This window comes from Carassius gibelio, chromosome B18 (assembly GCF_023724105.1).
Source record: "Carassius gibelio isolate Cgi1373 ecotype wild population from Czech Republic chromosome B18, carGib1.2-hapl.c, whole genome shotgun sequence".
Taxonomy (NCBI): domain Eukaryota; kingdom Metazoa; phylum Chordata; class Actinopteri; order Cypriniformes; family Cyprinidae; genus Carassius; species Carassius gibelio.
The window spans coordinates 16,341,516-16,357,825 of NC_068413.1; the positions used below are offsets into that span (position 1 = coordinate 16,341,516).

Here is a 16,310-nt window from a genome sequence, read left to right on the forward strand (position 1 = left end):
ATCAGACACTGAACACACAGAGATCAAACACTGAACACACAGAGATCAGACACTGAACACACAGAGATCAGACACTGAACACACAGAGAACAAACACTGAACACAGAGATCAGACACTGAACACACAGAGATCAGACACTGAACACACAGAGAACAAACACTGAACACAGAGATCAGACACTGAACACACAGATATCAAACACTGAACACAGAGATCAGACACTGAACACAGAGATCAGACACTGAACACACAGAGATCAGACACTGAACACACAGAGATCAGACACCGAACACACAGAGATCAGACACTGAACACACAGAGATCAGACACCGAACACACAGAGATCAGACACTGAAAACACACAGATCAGACACTGAACACACAGAGATCAAACACTGAACACAGAGATCAGACACTGAACACACAGAGATCAGACACTGAACACACAGAGATCAGACACCGAACACACAGAGATCAGACACTGAACACACAGAGATCAGACACTGAAAACACACAGATCAGACACTGAACACACAGAGATCAAACACTGAACACAGAGATCAGACACTGAACACACAGAGATCAGACACTGAACACACAGAGATCAGACACCGAACACACAGAGATCAGACACTGAACACACAGAGATCAGACACTGAACACACAGAGATCAGACACTGAACACACAGAGATCAGACACCGAACACACAGAGATCAGACACCGAACACACAGAGATCAGACACTGGACACACAGATCAGACACTGAACACACAGAGATCAGACACAGAACACACAGAGATCAGACACTGGACACACAGATCAGACACTGAACACACAGAGATCAGACACTGAACAAACAGAGATCAGACACTGGACACACAGAGAGATCAGACACTGAACACACAGAGATCAGACACTGAACACAGAGAGATCAGACACTGAACACAGAGAGATCAGACACTGAACATACAGAGATCAGACACCGAACATATAGAGATCAGACACTGAACACACAGAGATCAGACACTGAACACACAGGTATCAGACACTGAAAACACACAGATCAGACACTGAACACACAGAGATCAAACACTGAACACAGAGATCAGACACTGAACACAGAGATCAGACACTGAACATACAGAGATCAGACACTGAGCACACAGAGATCAGACACTGAACATACAGAGATCAGACACTGAACACAGAGATCAGACACTGAACACACAGAGATCAGACACTGAACACACAGAGATCAAACACTGAACACAGAGATCAGACACTGAACACAGAGATCAGACACTGAACATACAGAGATCAGACACTGAGCACACAGAGATCAGACACTGAACATACAGAGATCAAACACTGAACACAGAGATCAGACACTGAACACAGAGATCAGACACTGAACATACAGAGATCAGACACTGAGCACACAGAGATCAGACACTGAACATACAGAGATCAGACACTGAACACAGAGATCAGACACTGAAAACACACAGATCAGACACTGAACACACAGAGATCAAACACTGAACACAGAGATCAGACACTGAACACAGAGATCAGACACTGAACATACAGAGATCAGACACTGAGCACACAGAGATCAGACACTGAACATACAGAGATCAGACACTGAACACAGAGATCAGACACCGAACATACAGAGATCAGACACTGAACCCAGAGAGATCAGACACTGAACATACAGAGATCAGACACTGAACATACAGAGATCAGACACTGAACACACAGAGATCAGACACCGAACATACAGAGATCAGACACTGAACACACAAAGAGATCAGACACTGGACACACAGAGATCAGACACTGAACACACAGAGATCAGACACTCAACACACCTCAGTATCAACATAATGTGCGTGTACAAGTGTAAATCATACCCATGGTGAAGTGGAAGCGCAGGTTTCCATAGGTGGTGGTGTTGATGTACGGAGTGCACACCTTCCTCTGTCCATCTTTGAGAAAGACAAGTGCAGATCCAGACTCCACCTCTCCACACTGAACTCCATTGACCGCTCCATCAACCTCCCATCTACAGGTCACACACAGCACTTACTATCACACCCACCTACATTTAATGCTCTGTTCTTCAAGAAACTGTTTCTAAACTGTTGCAACCGCAGCTGATATACTTGTCAGTAACCCAAATTTTTGCGTTTGGATATCAAATTTGTCTTGAGAGCTCCAAGATATCTAAAATGAAATATCAACATGTGAATGTATCACCAATATGTTAGTCTACTGACTGACCTAACTACTGTTAAAATACTATTTCACAAAAGTAATCCACTAGCATGAATCCCAATCTTATCTGCTGGCAGTTGTAAGACGCACCCACTCAGTGAACTCTCAAAGTCTTCCTCCCAGTAGCTGCGCCCCTCTTCACGATGTAGGTCCACGTCTCGTGTGGAGGCAAAGGTGTACTCGAATCCCTCTCCACCATGAAAGTACAAGGAGTTTCCCTCTGACTGACAAGCATGCTGTTGAATGAATCGAGAGGAAGCTTTACAGTGCTACAGATTATCTGACAAAACTGAAATCTCCATGTTGCATGAATACAGGGCAGATGGAGAAGACATTAATGACGGCCTCTGCCTTGGGCCATTTATGGGAAACAGACCTGTGTGCTAAGGTGGGCTGGTAAACACTTGCTAGGCTGCTATAAGAAATGACCCTGTCAAAGCTGTGTCCTTGTGTTCTGACCCGTCATATTAGCGCTTTACCTCGCGACATTAAACCATAACTCAACTCTGCAATGAAAGTGTTCATAGGCTATACCTCATGTAAAAGAAGTCTGCTTGATGGTACTGAATTTGTGTTTGTAGTACTCAAGTCTTAAAAGTATATATTTAAAAAAAATAATAATATAATAACAATGAAATAAAAGACCGTTTAAGTGACTTGAAGATAAACACTTTAATGGCTGAAATTCTTAAAGTCGGCATGAAATCAAATTTGACAAATCTTCTTTTTATATGCAATATCGTAGTGTTTATTATAAATGATTTATCTGTTCACTTCATTATTTTTTTAAAAAATTCATGTACCCTTATAATCTTTAATCAAATACATTACCCTACCATCCCCCCTCGAAACGACCTCTCTTCTCTTTCGGTCACGTGCCATGGCGAAAGGGTGCGGCCAGAGCCGATGAGGGTGCGGTTATAGGTGTCTGTCTCGTTTCTGCACCGCTTCTCAGAGAAACTTGTCAGTGTCAGTCATCTCAGCCAGCAATATGCAATATTGTTTGCAACGCCCAACCTCCAACGATCCAATCAATTCCCTGATGGACGAAACCAAGCCACGCCCTACATTTTTTCTAATTTCAGAAGCCGTTTAACTTGGATATACGTCACAGCAAGGAAAAAAAATGACAATCTCAACTTCCGTTTCATGCTGACTTTAACACACTTGTCAAAATAAACATTTTATTTTAAAGTACATTTTAAACCATTGTTTTAATCATCTTTTTGTCATATTTTAAAGTACCCTTATTTTGATTTGCTGACTTACATCCTAAAGCACATGTAAACTACTAAATCATAATTTTAACTATAGTGCGTTATTTAAAGGGGGGGTGAAATGCTATTTCATGCATACTGAGTTTTTTACACTGTTAAAGAGTTGGATTCCCATGCTAAACATTTTCAAAGTTTCAAAAATGTATTTGAACTTTTGAAGGAGTATTTTTGTTCCAAAAATACTCCTTCCGGTTTGTCACAAGTTTGGGAAAGTTTTTTTCGAGTATGGCTCTGTGTGACGTTAGATGGAGCAGAATTTCCTTATATGTGTCCTGAGGCACTTCTGCTGGAAGAGCGCGCTCCCGTATAGCAGAGCACTGAGAGCACAACAGACTTCACTGATCAGAGCGAGAGCGTCGCCAAATGTCACAAAAGAAGTGTGTTTTTGGTTGCCAGGGCAAGACAACCCTGCACAGATTACCAAAAAAAAATAAAAAATACAGCATTAAGGGACCAGTGGATGGAGTTTATTTAATGTAATTAAATATATATTTAAATATGTCACTCAAATTTGAATAGAAATGTATTAAATCATATATAAGTATACAATAAACGCTTGTCAGCACATTCAGCCGTAACTTTACCATACTTCAAAGACAGTATAAGTAATTATGAAATTACATATAAAGAAGTCCTACTTAGGTGGGTCAAAAAAAAAAAAAAAACACTCTAAACTAATTAACTAATTGGATTTAATTGTCACATCTATGATCTGTTTTGGTTTAGTTTTCTGTGTTTCTGTTTTCCTGGTATGTTTGTTTCCATGGTTTTTGATTAACTAGCTCCAGACTTGTTTCATATGGTTTTGTGTTTGGCTGTGCATATTCTCTCCTGTGGATTATTAAAAACACTCTTTGTTTATACTCCTTCATCGTGCACTTTGTTTTGCAAAACCTACACATGACATTAATATAAATCAAGTCTATAATAAATTTTGATTTTATTGCAGTTACCATTCAATTAAGCAGTATATTATAGTATATTATGCAAAGTACATTATTTTCATAATAAGCACTTGTTTTGATCTTTTTCACGTTGGATGGCTTCTAGTTTGCTTGATGAGACTATTTGGTCATGTACCTTTACTGTGGCTCCGGGGAAGAAGAGCCAGTTGGCCGTGTCCAGAGGGTCCAGGCTGTCCTCCAGCAGCGGGGGCCGGTTGGCCGTGTTTAGCACCAGTATGTTATCCAGGCCCCAGCAGGACTCATAACCATCGGGACCCACGGGCGGCTCCTGACTCCAGCGCAGATGAATGGCCTCCCCTCTACAGCCTGGAGGCAATGGCAGGAGATGAACCACCGTGCTGCTGTTAGTGGGAGCCCTGCGAGACCAAATACTTAAGATAAAAACACTGGAGAACTGAACATCCAAGTGCTTAAGATCAGTCAGACATATGTAACATTAAATTATGAGTTTTTATAGCACAAAATACATGCACTGCTCATAGGGTTTTTACATAATGGTAACAAAAATACCATGAGTGAGTGGGAGCCTAAAATAAAGTAAAACCTGATCTTTTCCAAGGTGATCCAGTCATCAGAGGAGTTCAGACCACAGGAGATGATGATACTGGGGTCTGAGTAACTGAACCGGCAAGAACCAGATCCTGAGCAACAAATGAACACAAGAACGACACACATTAGAATGGACTTGACTTGACTTAATAACTTAATTTATTAAGCCAACTTCATGCAGAAAAATACATACAGTTAAATGTGATTTGATAAGTATTTCGGTAAAAATATCTAAGCATTCTTATATCAAGATACATTCATTTGAAGTGCAAAATGACAAAAGACTTGTTTTCTGAAATGTACATTTGGACAGTTTTGTACATTGTACAAAAGTCATTTTGCATCTCAAATAAAATTATCTTGATGTAAGAATGCTATTTGATGATATTTGTACTGACAAAAATGCACAATTTTTTGCAAAGTATTCAGCTGTAAGCCAATCTGAGCTGAAGAATGGTGAGCTAGAGTAACCGCAGGAGGACGGTGACACTCACCAAAGGCAAACTGCAGGACTGATGCTGTACTTGTGTTCAGAGCCACTGTAGTCTGAAAGAGACGGTAAAAGTATGAGCTTCTCATTTCTTTTCACTGATCTGCTTCATTCACACAGGAATAATGTGAACACAGCACATGAGACACGGCACAGCAAAACTACACAGCGTCCACACCACCAGTCTATAATGAGTGTGTTTTATTTTCTTCTGTAATACTTTAGTTTGATAGTCCACTTTAGTCATTCTACTAACTATCAGTTACTTAGAGTAGAATTTCTACTGACCATGGCAGGAGTTTTGTATGGACAGAAGTGCATCTATTTGTTTGAGAAGCACAGCTCACTGCCTGCTGCTGTTTGTTAATGTCAAGACCATCAGGGCTGTTTTTCACTTCTGTAAACAATTACCAGTTCTCTCTGTCCAAAGGGCTCACAAAACGTCACTGCTTTTCCGTGCATCAGCACACCACACTGCTCTCCAACCTCACAGTTACTGCAGTCTGACCTGTGAGAGAACCAGACATGGACAACAAACACATCTTCTGGCTCTCTATATACATAGCATCAATGCAAAATATTATATAGGTAATTAAAACAGCTTTCCTGCCAAGTAAACAACTCAGAGAAAGACCAGTGTCACTCACCAGATATTAAGATTAAGCTCTTCTTGTGAGTTGTGTTCAAAATCATCCCGGAGAACAGCATGATCACCATGAACCACGGCTTCACATCAGCAACAGCAGCAGACAGAGAGAGAGGACAGACACAGAGACAGAGAGAGAGGACAGACACAGAGACAGAGAGAGAGGACAGACACAGAGACAGAGAGAGAGGACAGACACAGAGACAGAGAGAGAGGACAGAGACAGAGAGAGAGAGGACAGACACAGAGAGAGAGAGAGAGGACAGACACAGAGACAGAGAGAGAGGACAGACACAGAGACAGAGAGAGAGGACAGACACAGAGAGAGAGAGAGAGGACAGACACAGAGACAGAGCACAGTGAGGAGCAGTGAGGAGTAACATCAACACACCTGTGTCTGCTGCTGGTGTTACTCACCTAGACTGGGCCGAAGAGGAGATTCAGTGGGAGCTTAAAGAGACACAACAAAAACATCATTTATAACAGATTTAGACTTTCTAAATTAAAAAGATACAAACAGAAAGACTGGTAAGGATCATTTTAATACATATACAGTACATGGAGTGAACATTTAAAGCCTGCAAACATTAAATGTCTTCATTATGGAGCTTTTTGTAATGTTATGTTTCTCAATCACTGATCGGTCAAACATTTTCTCCAATGACAGCTGCTGTGCATTTGACCTTGCGTTTTGTATCAATTGCTCTCTTTCATTCTGCAAGACAGAGGAACTAATTTAGCATTATTAATTATTATTATTATTTAGCACTGATTTTACAGTGATCTTAAAGCTTATAATCGATGGCCTGTCACGCTGTCTGGTCTCTGTTTCCCTGAGTCTCCACTAGTATTCTCACTTCCCCATAGGCACCCCACTGCAGGCACTACAATTCCCACTAAGCCTTATCCCTTCATCACAGTAATTGCACTCCTGTTAATTGCACTCAAGTGTCTTCACTTGATAGTCATTACCTATATTAACCGTTCTGTTTCTGTTTGTTTTCATGGAGTCCTTTTTTCCATCAACCAGTTTCCTATTCCTGTTCCATTCCCTATTTGTTTGTTTGTTTGGATTGATTTCTGGTTTTGACCCCTGCTTGTTGGATTCTGCTTTGGATTGGCCAAGATGGCCGCCGGTCCAGAGCCATGGCACAAGATGGCCACTTGTCCAGCACCTCTGCACAAGATGAAAGCCACAGCCTCCAGAGTCGAGTCAGATTCCCGTTGACCCTCCAGAGTCGAGTCAGGTTCCCGTTGACCCTCCAGAGTCGAGTCAGGTTCCCGTTGACCCTCCAGAGTCGAGTCAGGTTCCCGTTGACCCTCCAGAGTCGAGTCAGGTTCCCGTTGACCCTCCAGAGTCGAGTCAGGTTCCCGTTGACCCTCCAGAGTCGAGTCAGGTTCCCGTTGACCCTCCAGAGTCGAGTCAGGTTCCCGTTGACCCTCCAGAGTCAGGTCAAGTCACCGTTGACCCTCCAGAGTCGAGTCAGATTCCCGTTGACCCTCCAGAGTCGAGTCAGGTTCCCGTTGACCCTCCAGAGTCGAGTCAGGTTCCCGTTGACCCTCCAGAGTCGAGTCAGGTTTCTGTTGACCCTCCAGAGTCGAGTCAGATTCCCGTTGACCCTCCAGAGTCAGGTCAAGTCACCGTTGACACTCCAGAGTCGAGTCAGGTTCCCGTTGACCCTCCAGAGTCAGGTCAAGTCACCGTTGACACTCCAGAGTCAGGTCAGGTCACCGTTGACACTCCAGAGTCGGGTCAGGTTTCTATAAGGGCAAGTCACTGGTGATTTTCAAGGACAAAGTCAAGTCACCGGTGTTATTCATGAACAAATGCAAGTCACCATTGATCTTCCTGAATCCAGTCTAAACTCTGAGAAACTACCAGAGCCTCTCCACGCATCTGCTGAACTACCAGACCTCTCCACGTCTCTGCTGAACTACCAGACCTCTCCACGCATCTGCTGAACTACCAGAGCCTCTCCACACCTCTGCTGAACTACCAGAGCCTCTCCACGTCTCTGCTGAACTACCAGAGCCTCTCCACGTCTCTGCTGAACTTCCAGAGCCTCTCCACGTCTCTGCTGAACTACCAGAGCCTCTCCACGTCTCTGCTGAACTACCAGAGCCTCTCCACGTCTCTGCTGAACTACCAGAGCCTCTCCACACCTCTGCTGAACTACCAGAGCCTCTCCACGTCTCTGCTGAACTACCAGAGCCTCTCCACACCTCTGCTGAACTACCAGAGCCTCTCCACGTCTCTGCTGAACTACCAGAGCCTCTCCACGTCTCTGCTGAACTACCAGAGCCTCTCCACGTCTCTGCTGAACTACCAGAGCCTCTCCACACCTCTGCTGAACTACCAGAGCCTCTCCACGTCTCTGCTGAACTACCAGAGCCTCTCCACACCTCTGCTGAACTACCAGAGCCTCTCCACGTCTCTGCTGAACTACCAGAGCCTCTCCACGTCTCTGCTGAACTTCCAGAGCCTCTCCACGTCTCTGCTGAACTACCAGAGCCTCTCCACACCTCTGCTGAACTACCAGAGCCTCTCCACGTCTCTGCTGAACTACCAGAGCCTCTCCACGTCTCTGCTGAACTTCCAGAGCCTCTCCACGTCTCTGCTGAACTACCAGAGCCTCTCCACGCATCTGCTGAACTACCAGAGCCTCTCCACGTCTCTGCTGAACTACCAGAGCCTCTCCACGTCTCTGCTGAACTTCCAGAGCCTCTCCACGCATCTGCTGAACTACCAGAGCCTCTCCACGCATCTGCTGAACTACCAGAGCCTCTCCTTGTCTCTGCGGAACTTCCAGAGCCTCTCCACGTCTCTGCTGAACTACCAGAGCCTCTCCTTGTCTCTGCGGAACTTCCAGAGCCTCTCCACGCATCTGCTGAACTACCAGAGCCTCTCCACATCTCTGCTGAACTACCAGAGCCTCTCCTTGTCTCTGCTGAACTACCAGAGCCTCTCCACACCTCTGCTGAACTACCAGAGCCTCTCCACGTCTCTGCTGAACTTCCAGAGCCTCTCCACGTCTCTGCTGAACTACCAGAGCCTCTCCACGTCTCTGCTGAACTACCAGAGCCTCTCCTTGTCTCTGCGGAACTTCCAGAGCCTCTCCACGTCTCTGCTGAACTACCAGAGCCTCTCCTTGTCTCTGCGGAACTTCCAGAGCCTCTCCACGTCTCTGCTGAACTACCAGAGCCTCTCCACGTCTCTGCTGAACTACCGGAGCCTCTCCACGTCTCTGCTGAACTACCAGAGCCTCTCCACACCTCTGCTGAACTACCAGAGCCTCTCCACGCATCTGCTGAACTTCCAGAGCCTCTCCACGTCTCTGCTGAACTACCAGAGCCTCTCCACGCATCTGCTGAACTACCAGAGCCTCTCCACACCTCTGCTGAACTACCAGAGCCTCTCCACACCTCTGCTGAATTACCAGAGCCTCTCCTCGTCTCTGCGGAACTTCCAGAGCCTCGTCACGTCTCATCCGAACTCTCTGAGCGCTCGAATGATCCTGTCGTGGCCACTGAGGCTGCCCTTAACTTGTTAATGTTCTCTGTTTCAGACTTGCCTAACCAGACTGGCTCTCCTGTGTCATCGATCCCACTGTGGTGGTCTTCTGCGCCGCCCTGGTGGGCTATTGTCTTGTGTTCGGGTGGAGCATCTGGTAGCTTCTCCGTGGAGGAGGGGGTAATGCCACACTGTCTGGTCTCTGTTTCCCTGAGTCTCCACTAGTATTCTCACTTCCCCATAGGCACCTCACTGCAGGCACTACAATTCCCACTAAGCCTTATCCCTTCATCACAGTAATTGCACTCCTGTTAATTGCACTCAGGTGTCTTCACTTGATAGTCATTACCCTGCCTATATTAACCTGTCTGTTTTTGTTTGTTTTCATGGAGTCCTTTCTTTCCGTCACCCAGTTTCGTCGCCTTCCGAGTTTCTTGTTCCTATTCCTGTTCCTGTCCCATTGCCTGTTTGTGTGTTTGGATTGATTTTTTGTTTTGACCCCTGCTTGTTGGATTCTGATTTGGATTACCCATTAAAACCCACACTGCGTTTGGATCTCTCGTCTCCTGTGTTTCCCTGGGTTCCCGAACGTAACATGGCCAGAAGCTGAGGAGAGTGCCAATAATCGTCAGTCCTGATCTCACTGTCAGGGTTTATTTTGCCAAAATGACTCTACTGATCTGTCTCTCAGCTGTATACTAAGGGTACCCGTTTTCTCTGTCCTCCATCTAAAATCTAGGACAATGTCACTCCCATGAGTCTTCACCTCCTACTTCAACAAAATATTTCTAATGTAGGAGCATTTAACACTCCTACTTCTCTCCGTCTGTGGTGTCTAGATCCTGTGACAAAACTACACAAAAAAATCAAGTACAGCCTTCTGTGGACATTTTTAGATGGTCAAGGAAATGTTTTCTTTAATAAAGGTCATTGAGGAATAATTCCTTTGCTTCTTTTATTAATTTGATCAATTTCTGTTTGAATGTCTTTGAAAGTTCAGTGCTTATGTTTCAACCCCAAAACCACACTGTACTCCATACAGACAAATAACACATTTCAGTACCAACACCCATCCAGCAGTGAAACCAAACCTTAAAGCTCTATACTGATCTAAACAGCTGTTGCTCCAGACTGTCTTCATGAAAGAGTTGAATGAATAGATTTTGTGGCTGAATTACTTTGACAGACTCTTGATCCAGATGTAAATCGACTACTTATTCCTAAACAAGAATATGCTGAATTAAATGAACCCCTGGTAAAAAGAAACGCCATTATTTCTGACGGCACTTTTATACAAAATACTGGACATTAAATCAGACATATTCATCATACAGTTATTTATGATTTTCCTATCCTGTTGCTCACCAGAATCTGCATATATCCTTCAGAAGCTTATTATCTCACACGAAGAGAAGTCTGCTACTTTAATAAATGTTTTTTCTGAAGATCATTACAACCGCAGTAATTCAAATGTATTGAAAGACCCAACACAAAAGGTTTGATAAGACTAGACAAACTGACTGTGTAAGGATGTTTTCCTCTAATGCCAACAGGTGTGATGAATGATTAACTCTTATTTATATATTCACAGATGATATGAAGCTTCATAACAAATGAATCTATAGCTGACTTTAACTTTCTAGAGAACACTGTGGGCTCTCTTTAATCTTCCAGATGAGCTTGATGTTCAGTCATTCCTTATCTAAAGCCTCTGACACGTCGAGCCATAAGCCTTACACTCAGAAACCTCAACCTTCTCTGGAAAACCTTTTTATCTTCAAAACTTTACAGATAAACCAAAAATCTTAATCTTTACTCAGAATTCATCACATTATAATGATAAAGCAGTTGTGCTCCTTTTCATTTGCTGACCTATTTCTTCCAGAACTCACACACACACACACACACACACACACACACACACACACACACACACACACACTGTAAAAGTCTGGTGAGTGAATGTGACTGTGCATGCAGTGGTTGAGTTCTGAATGTAAATGCAGGTTCAAGCTGCTGTTTCCAATCAAACATCCACTGGGTGGCGCTACAGCGACTGTTACTCCCATTCAGACAAATCAAGATTAGAGAGAAAGGTTATCAGTTACTAATGCTCTGGAATATAGTTTGCAATCAGCTGAGCCAATGCAAATATTTGTTAAATAAGTCAAGCATGGTTTTTCTGCATCGATGCAAAAGTCATGGGTTCAAATCTAAAAGATTAATTCAGCACACAGACTGGACATTCAGAGCCTAGAGTGCTTAATAATCAGATTTAACATCCAAACATGGTGAGCTGATTTAAGAGTGAACAGAACATCATTTGGATATTTATTCAGCTTGTGTGTATTTAAGTCTCATCCATATTGGCCTGTTGTAGGAGGGACAAACTGTGTTTTTGGAAAACCATTTGCAGAGCGTTTCTCATGAGATCAGGATGGAAACTAAACAGCAACAGTGTTTTGTTGACTTGTGTGCTATGAATGCTGGGTAACGGGAGTGACAGCTTTGGCTTTCCTCATTGTCCTCCTCTGTAGCAGTAGAGCCCTATCAAGTGTTTAAATGAAGAGACAGATTTTACCAGCAGTCATGTTGAATGTTCACTCTTATCACCCTGACACTGATCACTAACACGTCAAACAGCATTTCCCCTGAATGAACACACACACACACACACACACACAGTAAATTTCTTTACTTCCAAGATCAGATATACAAAAGATCGCCTTAGGAACAATTCCCAAAACTCTTTCCTTGCTAGAGGAGAGGAAATTTGATAACAAACTTTCCTTTGACAGCCACATTTCATTTGTAAAACTGCATTTTTCGATATTAAGAATATATCTAAATTATGGCCCATGCTCTCAATGTCAAATGCAGAAACGTTAATCCACGCATTTATGACCTCAAGGTTAGACTATTGTAATGCTTTATTGGGTGGTTGTTCTGCACGCTTGGTAAACAAACTACAGCTAGTCCAAAATGCAGCAGCAAGAGTTCTTACTAGAACCAGGAAGTATGACCATATTAGCCCCATCAACAATTAAACTGGCAGTTTACTGTTGTCCTCTTTTAAGGACCGCTATAGCAGAATTACATTTTATTTTCATTATTGACACACTATTTTCCTGTTTAACACTGTAAATCTGCTTTGATACCCATTGTTTTATATAAAGTGCTATATAATAAAGGTGTTATGACACACACTGTCACATCTGTTTTGGTTTAGTTTTCTGTGTTTCCTTGTTCCTGCTATGTTTGTTTCCATGGGTTTTGATTAATTAGCTCCACACCTGTTTCACTTCTCCCAATTAAGTGTCTAGTATTTAAGTTCAGTGTTTTTCCACTGGTCCTTTGTCTGCTAATATTTTGATCTTCATGTTGTGTTTCCCAGCTCGATTCCTTCTTTGCTTTGTTGATTATAATTAAAAGACTGTTATTTGCCTACTCCTGCATCATGTGCCTCCTTAAAACACAGGATCTGTGACACACACACAAGCACGCGCACACACACACACACACACACACACACACACACACACACACACACTCACACACACACAGACAGTCACACTCGTTTCAGGCTTAGTTTAATCCTCGATCGCTTTCTTAAGAACTTTAATTACCTCCGGCGCTCTTCCTGTAGATCTGTGCTAATGCGACTGGCTTACACTGACAGTTTAACAGCCCGTGCTTCCCATGAGCCTCTGCTTCAGATTTGGAGCGGTCCGGTTCATTCTCCAACTTCTCTAATGCAAAGCTGGACATTCAGATGAAAGTTGGCACTGGGTGTTATGAAGCGTCTGGGTGTCTGAGGCACAGGACAGTATTTCCCAGAGACACATCTTTCATCTTTAGCGTGTCTCTCCATCTAGAGGCCGCACGTCTGCTGTCGTATATCTGCTCTGCTTCTGATCGTCCTCCTCTCCTCTGCCCAACACTGATCGCCCCCCGTGAGTTATAGTCACTTTTCGATAATCAATCCTCAGGGATACGAGTCCAGCGTGTCCCATAAAGCACTAATTTATGGAGCTGCTGGAAATTGCAGAGTTCTCTGGTCGCCTTTCCTCATCCTGACCTGTCACAGATATCACTCTTTGATGTACTAGCATCATCTGCAGCTCTCTCTCAGAGAAGTTCTGCTGCCCTGATACTCTCTGTGTTCCATGCCTTCATGTGTTTATCTGTGGATACACGCTGTCATTCCTGCTAGTCTTCTGGCTCGTTTCACTTTCATACACTTGATGATTTTCCTCTTTCTGCGTGGAAACTAATGGTAAACAGTGGGTAATAAAATGCAACAGTCTAGTTTCAGAGGTGCAAATACATTATTTTTATTTTTCTCATAACAATAACATATAAAGCTTTCAGCACAGACCTACTCTGAGCTCAGAATCTGTTCAATGATGAAATATACTTCTGGTCCATGAGATTTTTTACTTTACAATATGCTGCATTCAACACTGACTAAAATCCATCAGAATCACCAGTACTGTAGAAATCACTGTCACCAATCTGAATATAAACCACTGCAAATGGGTCTCTCTAAACTCTTAGCTACTTACATTTGCATTTGATTCACGATGTCCACAATAAAACTGCTGTCATCCCTGGTGCTTTTATAAACACAGTTCCCACATAATAAAATCACAAGTACCCTTGTGGAAAAGCAGTGTGGGTAACACTTAATTTTAAAACACCCTTGTTACACATGTTGCATATATTTATTATAGTAAGTATATAATGCATAATTACATGCAACTAACTCTAAACCAAACTAAAGTTCACACTTAAGCAAATGATTTTATTTCCATAATGAACACTTTTTTCAAAAGTGTGTTTCTTCTTTACAAGGGCAGACCACAAATCTTCAGCGAATCATCTGAATCTTCAGGTAAATGAAGAGTCTTTCTTCAAGCAGTATATCTGTGTCACCTGCTCTATGTAGTGCTGGACAGGGACATATAGACCAGGGTTTTATCTCACTGACTGAAACTGGTGTATTTTAGCATGACTGAAACTCTCTACTGACAACTGTGTTGATTTTCCCTTGTACTATTGTGTTTTCGCAGATTTTCATAGAAAAACCCTTTTTGCTTTGGATGTTCCTGTGTTATTCCTCTCAGAGTTGGTTTTGTCTGATTGTTTGAAAATGCCTATGTAGAAGATGGGAAGCTCTCAACAGACCACAGCAAATACGCTCTGTTCACTGTCTGTTCAAGGGTCTTGCTAACCCTTAACCCTAATCTGCACATGCCGCTCTCAAACATTATGTCTGTGCCGTCCTCACTCGTTTCCTTAAAGCTTCAGCAGCTCTCAGTCTCAGATCTTCTCTTGAGCCGTGTGTTAATCTGCTCATGTCTCATCACTGACGGAGATTCGCCCCATTTCTCTATTTCACATCTTCAGTTCTGCCGGGATATTTATAATTCCTTTAACCACACAGAGTTTTAAGCCTTTCAAACTTAAAATAGCCATTTCTTTAAAATCTTCATGTTTAAGTGCTGGAAAAACTTTCATGCCCTTATACTGAGAAAGTGAAAGTGCCATGACATTCAGTCAAGTACGGTGACCCTGCATTTAACCCATCCATGTGCACACACACAGCAGTGAACACACACACAGCAGTGAACACACACACCCGGAGCAGTGGGCATAATTTATGCTGCAGTGCTTTCCCTTGTATGTTGTATTGTGTGTTATTCAGTGCTTGGAAAGTGAAGTGACATTCAGCCAAGTATGGTGACCCATACTCAGAATTTGTGCTCTGCATTTAACCCATCCGAAATGCACACACACAGAGCAGTGAACACACACACACTGTGAGCACACACCCGGAGCAGTGTTCATCATTTATGCTGCGGCGCCCGGGGAGCAGTTGGGGGTTCGATGCCTTGCTCAAGGGCACCTAAGTCGTGGTATTGAAGGTGGAGAGAGAACTGTACATGCACTCCCCCCACCCACAATTCCGTCCGGCCCGAGACTAGAACCCACAACCTTTCGATTGGGAGTCCAACCCTCTAACCATTAGGCCACGACTTCCCCACAGAGATGGAGGAAGTGAGGTGGTAGGTTAAACCAACCTGTCCTCCGACCAAAACCCTCGTAAAGGTCGTTTGTCCAAATCCCTGAAATACGACCCATCAGAGCATATACTAAATTCTGCTCCTATCAGCAACAGGACGTTTTCATATTTAAGTTTTGTCCCCGCGCTGTATTTGCACTATAATTTGGGTTTCGTGTAGCTCAGTTGGTAGAGTATTGCGTTATACGACTAAATGTAATCACACGATCATGGGTTTGATCCCAAAGAAAACACATGCTCATAAATTGTATATGCTCTATACATCATAATTTTGGATGATTTCAGCGAGGGGTAGGTTTAGGCGCGGGGCAAGGTGTGGTCATTCGAGCGAATACCCCACCTAGTAAAATATGTACAAATTACTGTGAGATTCCACACATTCCATTTAAATAAACACGCATTTTGCAACACGATACTCTCATTATATTCACACTTGCTAGAGGGCACTTAACTTTAAAACATAAATATGGGTCGTAATAAGATGCTTGCACAAACGACGTATATG

At 43.2% G+C, this 16,310-nt stretch overlaps 1 protein-coding gene across 5 annotated transcripts in view; it reads right to left on the reverse strand.

Annotated features, from left to right (window-relative positions):
• The window catches only part of LOC127977511 (reelin), a 105,217-nt gene that overhangs the window by 48,755 nt on the left and 40,152 nt on the right, over positions 1–16,310 (reverse strand). For all 5 annotated transcript variants that reach the window (XM_052582397.1, XM_052582398.1, XM_052582396.1 and 2 more), the window contains exons 5-12: positions 6,627–6,659; positions 6,211–6,289; positions 5,975–6,071; positions 5,568–5,619; positions 5,069–5,165; positions 4,640–4,880; positions 2,373–2,518; positions 1,919–2,070 (exon numbers count right to left, since the gene is read on the reverse strand). In XM_052582397.1, coding sequence (XP_052438357.1) covers positions 1,919–2,070; positions 2,373–2,518; positions 4,640–4,880; positions 5,069–5,165; positions 5,568–5,619; positions 5,975–6,071; positions 6,211–6,289; positions 6,627–6,659 — 897 coding nt within the window. The remainder of the gene's footprint in view (positions 1–1,918; positions 2,071–2,372; positions 2,519–4,639; positions 4,881–5,068; positions 5,166–5,567; positions 5,620–5,974; positions 6,072–6,210; positions 6,290–6,626; positions 6,660–16,310) is intronic.